The 16,107-nt window shown below is 42.1% G+C and overlaps 1 protein-coding gene across 4 annotated transcripts in view; it reads right to left on the bottom strand.

Moving 5' to 3' along the window:
• The window catches only part of LOC108117718 (neurotrimin), a 37,145-nt gene that overhangs the window by 3,571 nt on the left and 17,467 nt on the right, over window positions 1-16,107 (bottom strand). For all 4 annotated transcript variants that reach the window (XM_017230276.2, XM_017230274.2, XM_017230275.2 and 1 more), the window contains exons 4-7: window positions 10,424-10,609; window positions 5,768-5,960; window positions 5,360-5,488; window positions 631-750 (exon numbers count right to left, since the gene is read on the bottom strand). In XM_017230276.2, coding sequence (XP_017085765.1) covers window positions 631-750; window positions 5,360-5,488; window positions 5,768-5,960; window positions 10,424-10,609 — 628 coding nt within the window. The remainder of the gene's footprint in view (window positions 1-630; window positions 751-5,359; window positions 5,489-5,767; window positions 5,961-10,423; window positions 10,610-16,107) is intronic.

Below are 16,107 nucleotides of genomic sequence, written 5' to 3' on the forward strand. Positions count from 1 at the left end.
TGAGGAGACGAGCCACGGATGATGACATTTCTGGCATTGCCGTCGAGCGTTTCACGTTTACGTTGCGGCTCCCGTCACGTTTGCAATATACGTCAAATGCACTTGACAAAAGATCCAGCCAGCCAGTTCTCCAATAGCTTACCCTCCTCTCCCCACGCTCCTTTCAGCGGCTTACCTCCACCACTGCTTTTCCACTTTTCCCGGGGGACAACAAAATATTTGAGCTTCGAACACGAACCAAATAAAGACAAATTGCGGCATTGAAAGGTTTATAAAGTTTGAACCAGTCCGAGTTACAACTCGAGCAGATGCTAAATGAAAAATTCAATTCGTGGCCACTCCTCCGCTCATCAGCCACACGGAGAAAAATAAAGTTAAATTAACAGGGATAGGGATAAGTTTAAGGATTTACAAAGACTAAGTTTGGTAACAGAACACCCTTCCCAAGAAGGAAGAAATAATAATTAATAAACTCACCCTTTGTAAGCTAAAGCGAATTTTTAATGAAAGTCTAAAAAAATTTGAAATAAAAATAATTGTTTAAGAGAAAACTTAAAAAGTTGAAATCGCAAATGGCAAATGCAATTTGTTATCGGTGGCTTGATTTTCCCACGGCATTTCCCGACTTACCATTCTCGCGCTGCCAATAATTGATGGCCTTCGGCGATGCCTCGACATTGCAAATTAATGTGACATCCGTGAGGACCGGGGCGCCGACCAATTGATTTGGCACTTGAACCAGCGGATGAACTGCAAAGGAGACGGCGAATCGAAAGGGGTTTATTAGAGGGGGGATAAGTCCGCCTTTGGGGGCGGTGTCAATTGTAAAGCCATCAGCGGCTGTGACCTTGCAAACCCGTTCAACCCACTCCACCCTGCATCGCTAATCCCTATCGGCCCATCCATGCTGGCTGCCCTCGCGGACTAGACCGGCAATTAAGCTGGCCACAAGGGACCAAAGTCAAACTTCAAACCCTTTTGTCGGACTCCAGATTCCAGCTGTGATTCACCCGCTCCACGCTCTTCGCTTTCGTTTTTCTTTCCGTTTTTTTTGTTGTCGGTTAATGGCAACGCCAGCAACAACAACTGATACGATTTTAATTGAAAATGAATTATTTTGTTGTTAGAGCGAGAGCTAGCAATCCTCGCCAGCAGCCCCGGACCCGGCAGCATCCATCGTTCTCGCCCAGTGGTCAGTCAGTGGCAAATAAAACGAGCAAGTCATCTCTCCCGTGTTTCCCCGGCTTTTCCCATTTTCCGCTCCCTCTTGGGGATACACTCACTCATCTGGTCTGGAAATTGGCGGACTCAGCCGGAGGAGCGATGATCCCTGACCGACTTAATCATTATGCCATTCAAATGAGCGGTTTTTGCAGATTTCATAAAGAGTTGGCCAACGAAATGAATCAGCAAATTGAAGATAAAAGTTAATCTTGAGATATCTGAGGATCCTTTAAAGTCGGTTAATGGTTTTAATCTGAATCTACATGTAAATTGATCAGACTCAAAGTGACTCTCATTCCGTTAGAGCATTTCAAGTTCGCCGAGGACATGGCATTAATTCATTGGGTTTGCCCTTTGGAGCTTTTCCATGTTGTTCGTGTCGTGTTGAGATTTTTTCGTTTATTTTCGATTTTTTCGCCAGTTTTTTTTATATATTTTCCTTTGCTTTCTCTGGCCCTTTCTCCCTAGTCTTTGACGTTGTCTTGAAGCCGCCCCAGGGAGCGCAGCCGGAGAAGCGAAGGACCGAAGGACCGCAGGCCAGAGCCAGAGCCAGAGCCAGAGCCACTGACCATCATTGTTTTTTGGCTTTTCAACTTTGCTCTTACAACCCACTGCACAGTGCCCCTTTCGCCCCGAGCTGCATTCGAGCGTTCATTATTGGTCAATTTATTGGATTTGTGCATGCCGCACTCTCGGCACGGCTCCATGTGGTGTCCAGATTCTCAGTCCGTACGGGTGTTCTCTTCCCCCCAACTCGGACTCGAACCCAGACCCGGAATGGTGCAGCATATGTCATGTGTTGTTCGCAGGCGGATGGGATGGAGGGCGTCCATACTACCCCATCTCCATCCCCTTCCTAGCCTACCACTTATTGAAAATTCAATTTGTCCTAATAGAGCTTTACAGCAGGCAGCTGCTGCCAGGCATCGGAAAAAGAAGCTGGCCTTACTTACAACGGGATTAAATCATCAGCATACCCATTTCCTCTGTTAATCTAATAATATTTGCTCTTATTGTTTAGTACTGCGCCACCAGTTGAACTTCAAAGAAATGATAATGCCAATGAAATCACTTTAAACTAAGATACAAGAGAGGGAATTTCAATGCGCCAAAAAGATTTTATTTTTATCCATATCTCATTCCAATTCCTGAATAGTTTTCAAAAAAAAGAGGATGCTGTTTAAGTCTAACCCTCGGTGGAGCTCTCGGTGGAGCTGCTATCAGTAGAACTATCGGTGGAGCTGTCGGTGGAGCTGTCGGAGGAGCTATCGGTTGAGCTATCGGTAGAGCTATCGCTAGAGCTATCAGTAGAGCTATCAGTAGAGCTATCACTAGAGCTATCAGTAGAGCTATCAGTAGAGCCGCTGTCAGAAGAGCTGCTATCAGTGGAACTGGATACGCTGCTCTCCGTGGTGGTGAAACAAGGTCTTGGACGACGACGGGGTGGACCCCATCTGCCAGGACCGCCGAAGCCTCCAGGACCGCCAAAGCCTCCAAGGCCGCCGAAGCCACGAGGACCTCCGAAACCACCGCGACCGCCAAAGCCTCCAGGACCACCGAAGTCCTCAGGACCGCCGAAGTCGCCAGGAACACCTCCACGTCCACCGAAAGCTCCCACGCTGCGATCACCACCGCCAAATCTTCGGCCACCACCTCCACCACCTCCACCACCTCCACCACCTCCACCACCTCCGCCACCGCGTCCGCCACGTCCACCGCGTCTTTCGCCGCCCCCTTGGGCCACGACCACTGCCACGAGGGCCAGAAGGGTAATTGCTATGTAGGCACGCATTCTCAGACTCTGGCTCGCAACTGATTTGAGCTAACCACGCGCGGCCCCTTTTATACCCAAGAACTCAGCCGAAAATTCACCCATCAGCCAGCCAAGAATCCCCCGTGACATCAGCGTCGCCTGTGTGCTTAGCTGAATTCTCCGAAGAATGGAGAACGGAGCGAAAGAGGCGTCGAATTCTTCGCTTCTAATTATTCGTGCGTCTCTTGTTTTCTTCCTAATGTGGCAACAGCTGGCCCATGTTTGAGTTGAGTCCATTGTCTTGCAGTTTTGTCTAAAAGGTTTGAGTTTGAGATCAGTGCGGCTCTGCAGGGGGAGGTCGGCACCCATCTACGCAGATTCCGCACATGATTAATTCCCATAACTTTTCAAGCTCACAATAATAAGAACTAAGAATTTTTAATTTATTTTAACAATTTTGATGTGCAAACTTTATTTTTCAACTGTTAAATTTTTGTTTCCTCGTTCAGTCCGACTTTTATTGCAAAAGTTATGAATGATGATAGGAAAATCAGATAAAATGCCTATAACTAAGACTCTTTCACATAAAAGAGACTGAAGAATATTATAAAAGAAAGGAATTTTCACAAATTAAATCGCAGAAAGTGCACAGAAAATGAGATTATTTATATGCTCTGGAATGAAGTTTATTATTTACGCTTTTTGGATATTATCTCGAGCTCTGATTAAGCATTTTCGGATTTAGTTTAGTTTTCTTTAATGAAGAAGGTTCTTTAACCCATTTTGGTTAGTAAACATAAGTACTAGATATGAAGTTGCTAGATATAAGAACCTTTACCACCAAAATAGGCATAAAATTGAAAATGATTGGAAAATGAACCTTCAAGACAGACGACCAGCTACTAGTCCTGTCTTCTTAGTAATTATTTTTAAGGTGACCTTAAGCTGATTCCTAAAGCTTAAAACTGCGCTTTTACAGCTTCAAATTTCAAAAACGAAAAAAAGAAAGAGGAAAGCAAAATATTAGCCTTGAATGAAATGAATTCCTGTTAAGGCTTTCGAAGGCATTTTCCCAAGTAGAGAGGAAAACCTTTAAGGTCCCACACCCACTTAGTGCTAAGACTCAGCGACAGACCTCCGAGGAGCCGCTTAATTTTTTGATTAGAATCAATCAAGCCGGCGGGTGAAAAGTGGGGGTGGAGTGGGTGGCGTTGACTAACGCGACTTTTGCCGCTTTTCGCACATATGGATTTTTAAATTGAAATTTCGAGGGCCAGAGGAGGTGGCGGGATGTTTTGCAGGCAAGTGAAAATGGAAATGAAATGACAAAGGAAAACGAAAACGAATTTGTGGCATAGATAAAATAAAATAAAAATGAAAATTAATTTTTGCGGCAGGGCGAGAATCAACAGGATGTGTGTGCTTGTGTGGGTGACCGAGAAAACTGGCGCCACATTTTCACGACCGTGTCAATATAATTTTCGGATACGATCTTTTGGTTTTCCAGACAAGTTGATGCTTCTAGGTACACTTCACTCCCCTTCCCCTGCTCCCTCCTACTGGTTTTTCCATCTTTTCCCTTTATTTGTCCCCTTTTTGCCTTTATTTTTCCTCTTTTTTTCGTTTTTCTTGAGTTTTCCCGCTCTTCTTGGTTTCCCGCTTGCCGAATTGTCGTCGTTTGAACTTTTGCCCCTTTTGGAAATTTCATTAACTTTGATGCGGGAAGGTAAAACAGTTACGGGGGCTACCGGGGCGTTGCAGGGGGGGGTTCTTAAGAGGGTTTTTATGTGGGCAGACAGAGGGATAGTGCAGAACTGCCCTTAACAATTACCACTTCACATGATACACACACCCGCCAACACACACACGAGTTTAAAGTTTTACTGCAGGAACGTGACGTTGCGTTGCCCCAAGAAACGCTTCCCCCCCGCTTTTCGTTTTCCCCGTTTTCTCCGTTTTCCCGTTCTCAGTCCGGAAAAATGCCCTTCGACCCCACCGCCACATCCTTCAGTTTGGCGCCCTAATGCATTTGGAAAGTTTGCTGGCCACGTGAAGGAAGCTGGCGGATATCGAAACGGAAACACTTGCAGTTGCCGCCGCTGCGTTATTGCTGCGGTTCTGTTCCTGTTCCTGTTCCCCTTCCGCTTCCGGTTATAGCTCTGCCATACAGCACAGGTTCGGACGCCTCCACGTGGCAGCCCCCTTCTGGAACACGCACATCACATCCGAGCCGGGCTATATGTTACCATTATGATTATTATGCGGCATTAGCTGCCTTCGGCTGCCATAAATCAGGGCATTTTCTTGGCCAATAGCAGCAGCAGCAGGTGGCGCCACCCATTTATCATGTATCATATATGGATATATAGTATATATACTCACAGTGCACCTGTAGCTTCATCCGCTTGCTCACCGTCGGCGGCACTCCGTTGGAGGCGATGCACATGTAGGCGCCCATTTCCGATCGCGTGATCTTCGACAGAGTCAGCATTTCACCCTCCACCGATTGGGCTGTGGGTGGCAAGGATATATATTATATTACTTCTTATATGTAGCAGACATGCGGTCGGTTAGTCAGGGCAAAGTGTGTTTTAAAGGTGTTTAAATTGTTGGGTAACTGTGAGACTTCATGGGGGTGTAGCATGCTTGACTTGTTTAAATCTTCTGTAAAATTTTTACCAAACTTTCTAGCTAAAGAGTCTTAAGTTAAGTTTCCTAATGCATTCAAATATTTAATCATAACTTTAAAATTACTTAGTCTTAGTGATTCAGATTTCTTGCAGTTCTTACCTTTGGTTTTCTGGTGCGAGCCACTGCGAGCAATGATTTCCCTGCCGTCCTCGCGACGCCACGTGATCTTGGGCTTGGGATGGCCACGGGCTCGGCACACGAGCTTGGCGGATCCGCCCTCGGGAACCATCATGTCTCCTGAGGTCTCTTCGTTGATGATATCCGGCGGAATGACCACCTCTAAGGTGGCAGTCTGCAGGTAAAAGCATTTAGGGGAATGAGTAACTGTGTCAGGACTGGACGGAAATCGCGCATACGACACGGTGTACGTGCAACGTATACGCCCAGTGGAACCATTTTTATCTTTTGAGATACCGAAAATTATTTCCCCCTTTTAGAACTTATGACAGCACTGAATAATCGAGAGTTTCAAATGAGCATTAAAGTGAGGTTACATTTTTAGAGCTAATAAGTTTTCGTTTTAATATTAACCCAATTTTCGTTTTTAACTGTAACGGTAAAGTTATTTAATACGGCAACGGTAAAACTATTAGAAATAAAACCAAAGCGAACCCTTTTAATGAGTGTTGGTCAGCATTTTAGCTGCACTTTCCGACAAATTGTCGTCTCATTATGAAGCTCAGTGTCCTGCACCTTTTTGTCCCTTTTTTCCACTTTTTTAAACATTTGTTTCATTCTGCGGTTGCTGGCTGCTAGCAACAATAACCGAATTGCTGCTATCATTGTCGTTGTCATTGTCATTGTTCCCGCTGCAGTTGACAGTTGTGTCATAAAATAAAGTTGACGTCACTGGGAAAAAAGGAGAGGCTGGCTGGCTGGCTGGCAGAGCAAAAAAGAAAAACAGAAAAAAAAAAAATGGAAAACCCCAAACGAGCCAAGCGCGAAATTTATACGACAGTGGGTAAAAACGGCTGGAAAGCAGGACAGTGAGCGAGAAAGCTGGAGAATTGTCAAGCCTGTTTGCTTTTTATTTGTCTCATATTTGCTTTTCACTCAATTCGCTTTGTTAGGTTGATTTTATTACAAACCGGCGGATGGGTGGTTCTTCTCCATCCACCACCCACCACACCATCTCTCATCCACCGCCCACCCACATTTTCCTCATCATCCTTGCAGCATAAATGAAATGAAATTGAAAACGCAATCGCTTTCCACATGTCGTTTAATGGCGGGGTGGTGCTGCATAAAAAAAAACTCAATTCAACTCGACTCTCGACTCGAGTCGAGTAACGGCAAACGTCACATGAGAACCACGCACACACACATAGGAAAGTTCCCTCGGAAAATTCCAGAGGAAGTCTCCCCGCCACTCCCCCACAGACACCCATATAAGCGCTCTTTGATGACGTCAACATTGCAACGGCACTGTGTTTGTTATTTATTTTTGTCATTAAAGCGCTTCATTGTGTATATATCGTGTTTAAATGTCACCCCACACTCACACACACACACACACAAGGACTAGGGGCCAAAAAAGGAAAGAACGAAGGATACACGTACATACACCAGCACACCAGCACACCAGCACACCAGCACACCAGCACCCCAGCACACACAGGGGCCAAAGGGGGATACCCGACATTGCCGGAATAATTTCATTATACCCCCATTCTTTCAGGCACTTTTTTCACTGGCCTTCGGAAGAGGCAGCAGAAAGTTGATAGCTTTGAGCTTTGTTAGTTTCAAGAAACTAGGCTGCCCCAAAAAAAGGAAAGGCTTTCACAGGAGATGCAAATACTTGATGCTCTGTCTATAAACCAGAAAAGAAAAACTATTGCAAGGATGTAAGTGTATCGCTGTGTGTTGCTATGTGCCGTATATTTGCATAACGGAAGTGAAAAAGAAACATTATGTTTTGGGCAAACTGGGCATCGGAAGGCCATTTTGATTTATCCCTCTTTACGTGCTTTCATGGGAAGGGATTTAACATTTTTAACTAAGCAGTCCTGAAAAATTCGTTAACATTTTGTGCCACTTGTCTGATGGAGGCTATCTTGATTAATAGTTGATTGATTTTAGCTGATTGAATGAACTGATTAGTATTTCATTTCATTGTTTTTAAGTCAAAGTTTCGAAAAGTAGTCCGTCTGCTAAAGCTCGATTGAATGAAAAATAAAATATTGGTATTTGCATTTGTGCTTGAATATGTTTCACTATTGTATGGATTTTTGTAGAAGTCTTTCGATATATGAAATAAAATAATAAAATAAATAAGTAGAACATCCATCATATACTTTCTACCTCCCCCTCCCTCGCCATGCATAGTTTTATATTCCTCCATAATCCAGACACAACAAGAGGAAACGCTATAGTCGAGTGCCGCGACCATAAGATACCCGTTACTGTTTTACAAAATTTTGAAATATTATTTTGCTAGTGGAAATTCACAAGGCGCCACCTATTTTCAGAGGAAGTATGTTGAGTATGCTTATAGTGACGTCACTGCCCGTGTGAGGCCTTATAACCTTAATTTCTTCATAAATAGCGAAATAATGTTCCGATTTGAAAAATCTTTGGTAAATCGATAGATATTAACAAAAATAAGTTATACAAGGTCAAACGAAGGCATTCATAATAATATTATAGACGCCACAGTTTTCCGCGGTTTGTGGGCGTCAGAGTAGGCGTGGCCGGATGCAACTTCGTAAAAAGTTGCAAAGGCATATCCTAAATACGTGATCCTAAACAAAATTATGTAGCTCTTATAGTTTTTGAGATTTTTGCATTTTTGGTTGTTCAGATTTTGTGGGCGTTAGAGTGGGCGTGGCTTGATCGAAAAAAAACAATTCGCATTGGGAGCATAATAAAAACCTACATGCTGAATCCGAACTTTCTATCTTTTATAGTTACCGAGATATCAGCTTTTCTAGAAAATCCGAAAACCGTCTTTTGAGCCTTGTGGGCGTATGGGTGGGGTGTGGCCGGATAGTAGTACCACTATAAGATGCGCTGCCAATTAAAGATTATAATTTTTGAATTTCAACTTTCTAACTGCAATAGTTCCTGAGATTTCAGCAATTTTAGTTTTTTGCGATTTGTGGGCGTTAGAGTGGGCGTGTCAGGATGCTGTAATAAACTTGCGCTTTCCCGGGACCTCAAGAATCTTCATGCTTAATCTCAACTTTGTATCTGCTATAGTTCCTGAGATCTCAGCGTTCATACGGACGGACGGACGGACGGACGGACGGACGGACGGACGGACGGACAGACGGACATGGCTCAATCGACTTCGCTATTGATCCTGATCAAGAATATATATACTTTATAGGGTCGCAAATGCTTCCTTCTATCTGTTACATACTTTTCAACGAATCTAGTATACCCTTTTACTCTACGAGTAACGGGTATAATCACCACAACTGCCAACCCCCCAAATACAAACTCCCTGAATATCATTAAGTTCCTGGACAACTCCAAAATCGCCTTCCATATTTCATTTTAATCACCACTTATTATGTAAATAAAATGTAAATATTCTGTATATATATTCATGTAAGATAATTGGATATTATCAATGTTTTATTATAAAAGTTTATAGCTAAAATAGATATTTAGGTTTAGATTATGGGTTGACAAACTTTACAACTTTTCGGCTGATTATTTTATGGCGCTACAACTTTGCAACTTCATTCCGAGGGCTTCTTCTTCTTAGTGCTGGACATTCTCAACTGCCTCTTTGATACCCAACTCTATTCGATAGTCGTAGGGCTGCCAACTGATTAACATAACGCCACCTCACATTCATATGTTATCAATACGTTAGTTTTAACCAAGCAATAAACTAAATCTAGACGCGAGCAGAAGGCCTTGACTTCTATTGGTTCTAGCCCTATGTTAGCTCTTAGTTTTAACTAATTATTAGCCTTAGATAAATAAATAAGTAAAATATTATGTGGGAATGATTAAGAAGAACAGACAAAGCCCCCAGACAACGAAGCAGGAACCAAGAGGTAAAGATTGACCATCTGGCGAAGGAGACGATAAGACGTAGACGAGGAAGACGACGGCGAGAAGAACGGAGCGACGTGAGGATCGGGGAGTTAGAAAGAAGAGTTGACGACGATAACACGTGCTCATGAGGAGCAAATACGACGCGACGACGATTAAGTTTAATCGACTGACTTAAAAGTGATAGAATATTTGTGAGAAAAAAAGTTCTTTTCTGAGCTTATTTCTAAAATTTCTGTTTGGGGTTATAGGAGCGGGGACTTGGTACCCTGACCAAGGTGAAACCTTTTTGCTGAACAATCAGTCAAAAACGACCAGTTTACTATTGCCCCTACAATTGGTATTTATAGCCTCATGCCGTTATTGCCCCTTCGAGGTGGCACAACTTGTAATCGTGAGTTTATAATTGAGAAAAGGGACTTCTTCCCAAATTTAACCCATGGCTTTTACTAAGCATTCACCTGTCTTAAATTTAAAAAGTATAAATATGCTAATACAGTGCATTATTATTGTCACTTGGATCATGTTTCACATTAACCTGAGTAGCTTTCTTCAACACTTCCATCATTAAATATTGATTTAGTGCTTAAACCAGAAACATGTTGTTGCATTGTGGACCCTTTTGCGCCCTTAAACTTTGTGGCATAACCACTCGATGATTATTATTATTACACCCTCGACAGAAAAAAATGATTCGTTTTTCCGGGGAAAGTCAGTTGGCACCCGCAGTGAAATCGCAGCACTCACCTGCATTTTCATGGGATCCGTGTTGACCTGACACATGTATTTGCCGGCATCCTCCATTTTGACGCTGCGTATGTTGAGCGTCCATGTGTTGTAGTCATTGTGCTGCACCGATAATCGATCATTGTTGGTTATCACGTGCTCGTGAATGGCCAGAATTGCCTTGGCATCGGCCTTAATCCAGGCGACCTGATGGTGCCAGTTTGCCAAATGGAAACGGGGGGTGATGGCAGTCGGGGGAAATGGAGGTGGGGATAAAGGGATGACCATTGTTGTTGTTGAGTTGATGACAGCGTCGGTTTGAATGTCCAAGTGTGTGTGTGTGTGTGTGTGTGTGTGTGTTGATGAAGACAACGGTTGGTCGTTGTTGCATGTCAAAGTGTTGTTTGTGTTTGTGTTCCCGTGTGAGTGTGGGTGTGAGCGAACGCCAGATGTTCGGAAATTGCAGTTTGATATCCACCCACAGGAAAAGTTTCGGGGTCATTATATTTAGTTAATGCCATTATGGCCACCATTCGCGCATTGTCACCATTGCCAGCCATAGTCGTTGTTGAATTATCCCAAAATTTGAGATTGTTTGTGAAGTTGTAAGTTAAGGATGTTCAAGGATAAACGAAATCGAAAGTTGATGAATATTTGATTTGTTTTTAAAATTTTGAATAGTTAAAGTTATGACACGAAATAACAAATTGAAAGGTTGTTGAATTAGCCAATTTGTTGTCGAGACGCATGCAACATTTGATTTGTTATTGTTAAGTTGAGAGGTTCAATTTTTTTGAAGTTTTTTAAAATCAGAAATTATTGTAAACAAGTTTAATCGTGTTGAATGTTGCGGATAAAGAAATGAGAAATATTTGTGATTTCATCAGAAACAATCAAAGTATTGGTGAATGTTGTTGAAGTTTTCAAGAGGAGTTTTTCGAAGATTGGCAGGCATTCGTGTCAGTGTCATTGCAATGGATCCAATGGAGGCGACGACGGTGTTGATAGCCAGTTTGGATTTGGATTAGAGTTCGTTGTTGTATTGCGTTGGTGTAGCATTGTTATTGGTGTTTTTGTTGTTGTTATCGTCAGATGTCAGCGCAATTTGACGCCATTTCCATTTTGCACAGGAGCAGTGGGAAAGTTTTTGCAAGTTTTTCGTTTTCGGGTGGGTCGGAGGGTTTGGATAGTTTGGTTTGGTTTTTTTCCGGTGGTTTGGCCATCGAGTGCAGATTGTTAGAGTCATTGTTGGTGGTGTTGTTATGGTCGGTGGATATGAAAAGGGATATTTCAAGTGCAATTAGTGGAATTGGGTTTGCGGTTTTCGGGTTTCGGTTTTCGGTTTTCAGTTTTCGGTTTTTAGCGTCCAACGTTGGCCATTTGGCGAATGGATTTTAGTGTGTTTTAGTTTTAGTTTTTTTTTTTTTTGTGGATATGAGTTTTAGTTTGCGTTTGTGGAGAGAAGAAACATTCAACAATTAGTTAACATTTTGCGCTTATGCAATCGCCTCGTCCTTCTTATGCATTTCTATACATGTTCTTTTCCTTTTTGTAACCAAAGAGCAAAGATAAAACAAACATACAGACAACGGGAAGTAACGCTCACATGTGCGGGGCACACATACAGAGACAGTGAACGAGAGAAAGGTAGATGGTAATGGGAAAGAGAGAATGAGATAGATAGAAACGAAGGGAAAGGAAACACAAGAGTCATGAATTATGGGTGCAGTTGGCGGTGCGTTGTGAAGCGGCTAATCAGTTGGCATTAACATCGCATGCACAATTAGAAAAAAGAGTGGATTAACGTCAAGGGAGTGGGATATATAAGGGATATTAGTATATGTATGAGATAATGTATGTATGTATGTATGTATGTATGTATCTGTGTATGTATGGTGCAGGCAGGCAAATGTTGCAACACTCACAATCCTCCCATCCCACTAATCCTAGCCCCTGCGCCACCTCCCTGCTCCTCTGCTCCGCCTAGTTTTAATTAACATTATGATGTGCCGACTGAGCGCAGTCTACGGGTTTTAGCTAATAGGCTTAAGCGGCTTTGTGCGGACGAAACGAAAACGGGTTTCGCAAATCCGGAAAGTGAAACGGGGAACGGGAACGGGAACGGTGGAAAAGGAACTAACGATAAAGTCGGATCGGTACACTCAGGAGAAAACTTGACAGATAGGCTGTGTGTGCGAGTATTAGGAAAATACCTCTAACCTGTACGAACTTTTTCCATTTCCTAATGGTGTCTTCGCGGCTTAGAATTCCCAAGTCATTATTCTGAGGAAGTAGCGTATATATATAGCTTTAAGAAAAAAGTTTTCAATTAAAAGTTTTATTTTGTAAGCCTAGTTATTTGGTAACTGCTTTGAATTTTGGCTGAGAATCGAATCTTTGGCTTCTAATTGGGAAGGTCACCAAACAATTAGCGCTTTTTGCTTACAATTTTAAATATCACATTTACTTAATTAATGATTTCACATTTAATAACTGGATGAGGAGGTGATTTCAAATGAGCTGGACTTGCCTAGATAATGTCTTACATTGAAAAACGTTCGTTTGATTCTCCAAGTATTTGTATTTCTAATGCAAATATTTTTTCAGTTTCAAAATTATATCAATGAGCATTCGAGTGTTCAAGCTAATGGAATGGCCTTGTAAATATGTACACTCAAAAACAAGTTTTTAAATTTCGTTAAGAAGTGGCATAGGGAAGATCAGGGTTGTTCTTTAAACTGAAATAAGAACTAACGTCTCTTTGTACCTTGAAGCTGAATTAGAGTGGAGTTCGAGTATTCGTTGAGTGTATTTTCCGAGTGCCTTAAGTCCGTTTTAATAAGCTACGCTTTTCCCAACTCCACGGAGTGCATATGAAAAAGGCTTTTAACTTTTTGTGCGGAAACTGTTAAATCTGGAAACTGAAATCCCATGGCTTTGGCACTTCTCTATCGTCGCTGCTAATTGATATAACTTTTCGCCAAAAAGTGATAAAATATTTGCCATTAGTGCTTTGTGAACTGACAGCCCGGCAGCCGTTTTGCAGGTTTATATTGTAGCGGGTCCGGCAATCCAATAAGCAGGAATGCCAATACAGCTGAGGCCCAGACCCCGCATTTCTATTTTTTCTTTCGTTTTTTATTCGAGTGTGTCAATACGGGAAGGGCGAAAGGTGGGAGTTCAGAGTTCGGAGTTCGGAGTTCGGAAATGTGGAGCGGGGTGATGGGTTATGAGCTCTCTTGGAAAATAAATACCCATGGACAGCAGCCAGGACGAACGTTTGATGTTGCAGCGCGACGGAGGCACTGGCGCTTTATTTATTTACTCAATAAAGCAAATTTATTGAGTAATGCATGGACGGGATCGGGGAAAGCGGGGGAACGGGGAACGGAGAACGTAGAACTGGGGGCTTTTTTGGATGGTTGGGGATTCCAAACAAAGGCTCAAACGGATTGTGACGAAAATCGGACAAACAAAAAAGGGGGCCGGGGCTGGGCTAACAAAAAATCCGTGTGGAGGAGTGGGAATGTAAAACGGATTGTAAAAAATTTTCAAATGTAAATGCAAATAAAGCGAGCAAATGTCATAAAGTAAGTCTACAGTTACTACATGGACAACACGACTACATAAAGCACGACTCTCACGCACACACGCGCCCATTCGAACTAACACTCACTCAAACACACACTCATACAGATTATTCGCGTATATTTATATATATATATTGATATACCTATATATTTGTATATATACAAAAATGGTGCAAAGTTTGTTTCGGTTTGAACTCGGTGCGCTTGAATTTATTTTATTAATATTTCTCTGTATTTTACTAACCAAAAATGAAAACAGTAAAAGATGCCCAGAGTAGTGGGCTAAAAAACGAACTGAAAAGCCAGAATGAAAACACAAACAGAGGGCCTGGGATAGAGATAGAGCCAGAGTGAGGGTGCGACAGAGAGGGGGCAACACTCAAACGAGAACAATGCCATGAATTTCGCGTTGTTTGAGTTTTTGTTGGCATCGTTGTAAAACAAATGGATGATCAGCAGAAGTCTCGTTTCGCAAATGCATCAGAGCATCAGAGCACCAGAGCTGTCTGCAAAAGAAATCTTTAATTATGCATAGTTGGCGACGAGCTGAGTGGATTGCAATCGACTGCATTCAACTCGACCATGGTCACACTTTTTTGATATCCCTTTTAAGAAAACTGCAACCCACTGAGCTCAGCACTGCGAAAAGTTACTGATCCTAAGCACGAACAGGAGATTATGATACCATCAGTATTGAATGGAATGCACTAAGTTTGTCCTTGGTCACACTTTGAAAGAGATAAAAGCTGTGGATTGCTCCACTGAAAGTTCTAGGCTCAGATCGAGTACGTAGTACGTATTGTTAACCAGATAATCATAAATAGATAATGCTGTTAAAGTTGAGGGAACGGTTAATGAGTAGCCTTGAAATAGTTCAAATTTTGAAGAATAGCCTGTTGTTAGAAAAATGTAGGATCTTAATAGGGTAATAAGTTAAATCGCTTAGTTCTTGACCAATATGAATCCCTTTACCACTGTCGCTTGATTATTGCTTTTATCCGCAGCCTTGCGATTAAATGTAGGAAGTTTTAAATAGTTTATATGTAGGTAGCTATTTGTTGTTTAAATAAAGTGACAAGGGGCACTACTCCTCTCTCTTTCGCTCTGCCCACATCAGCCATCTCCTGCCATTTGGCTGGGTTGTTTTTGTTTGATTGAAGCATCGAAGGATTTATATGAAATGGCGTTTTTATTTATGATGCCATTTCGTTGATTAACACTCTTTGACGCGCGGCGCCACCAAGCAGAGAGACAGGGACAGCGACGTAGGCAGAGGGGTAAATAAGAGAGAGTGAACTAGTGCGGACTGTCAAATACCCTTTACTTGGGCATATTTCAAAGGGATAATCAAAGGAAAATTTAGTATTAAATAAACAGCTACGGAAGACATAGTAATCATGCATTTCGTAAGGCATTAAGTGATGTTAAAGGAATTATCTTAAAGATAAACTTTTAAGAGTCCTAAGGCGTAGACCCCTCGTCGATTTGCGATTAATGGGTATGCTATACCGTGGACATGGCACACACAAAACGCATTCAATAAAAGCATCGAGAAATTGAAACGAAAAGAAACGAACAGGACTGTCGGTGACATTTAAAGGTGTCCTCCAATTTCAGTTCAATGTCGGCAATTAAACAAAAAACGATTGGATAGCAGGTGTTTTCGAAGCGATTGCTACGCTTTGTGTGGATATTTAAAACAATATCGTTGGGCACACTTTTTGCCTCTCAGGGACATCGCATATTTGAGTGATATTTGGTCAGTTTTAATATGTAATGGAAATTATACTTAGTCAAGGGTAAATATTTATTAATTTAACTTTCAGAGAGCTTAAGAGATATCCTTGTAATTAAATAACAACCCATTTGTGCATGCATTTAAGAAAAAAGAAAAGGAAAAGTTATCGATTAACAAATCCGTGTGCCTTCATAGCCTCGCATACCGATTATGGATTCTGAATAAACCCCTAAAATCCCATGCTGATCGCTTAGAACGAATGACTTTTCCGATGAAGAGATGGCCGGGCTTTAAAGAGATTAAATCCTTGCTGATACAATGACTTAATTTGTTTTCATTGTTTGCGCGCTGCGATGCGATGTGACCTCATATACACG

This window comes from Drosophila eugracilis, unplaced genomic scaffold (genome assembly GCF_018153835.1).
Source record: "Drosophila eugracilis isolate 14026-0451.02 unplaced genomic scaffold, ASM1815383v1 contig_649, whole genome shotgun sequence".
Taxonomy (NCBI): domain Eukaryota; kingdom Metazoa; phylum Arthropoda; class Insecta; order Diptera; family Drosophilidae; genus Drosophila; species Drosophila eugracilis.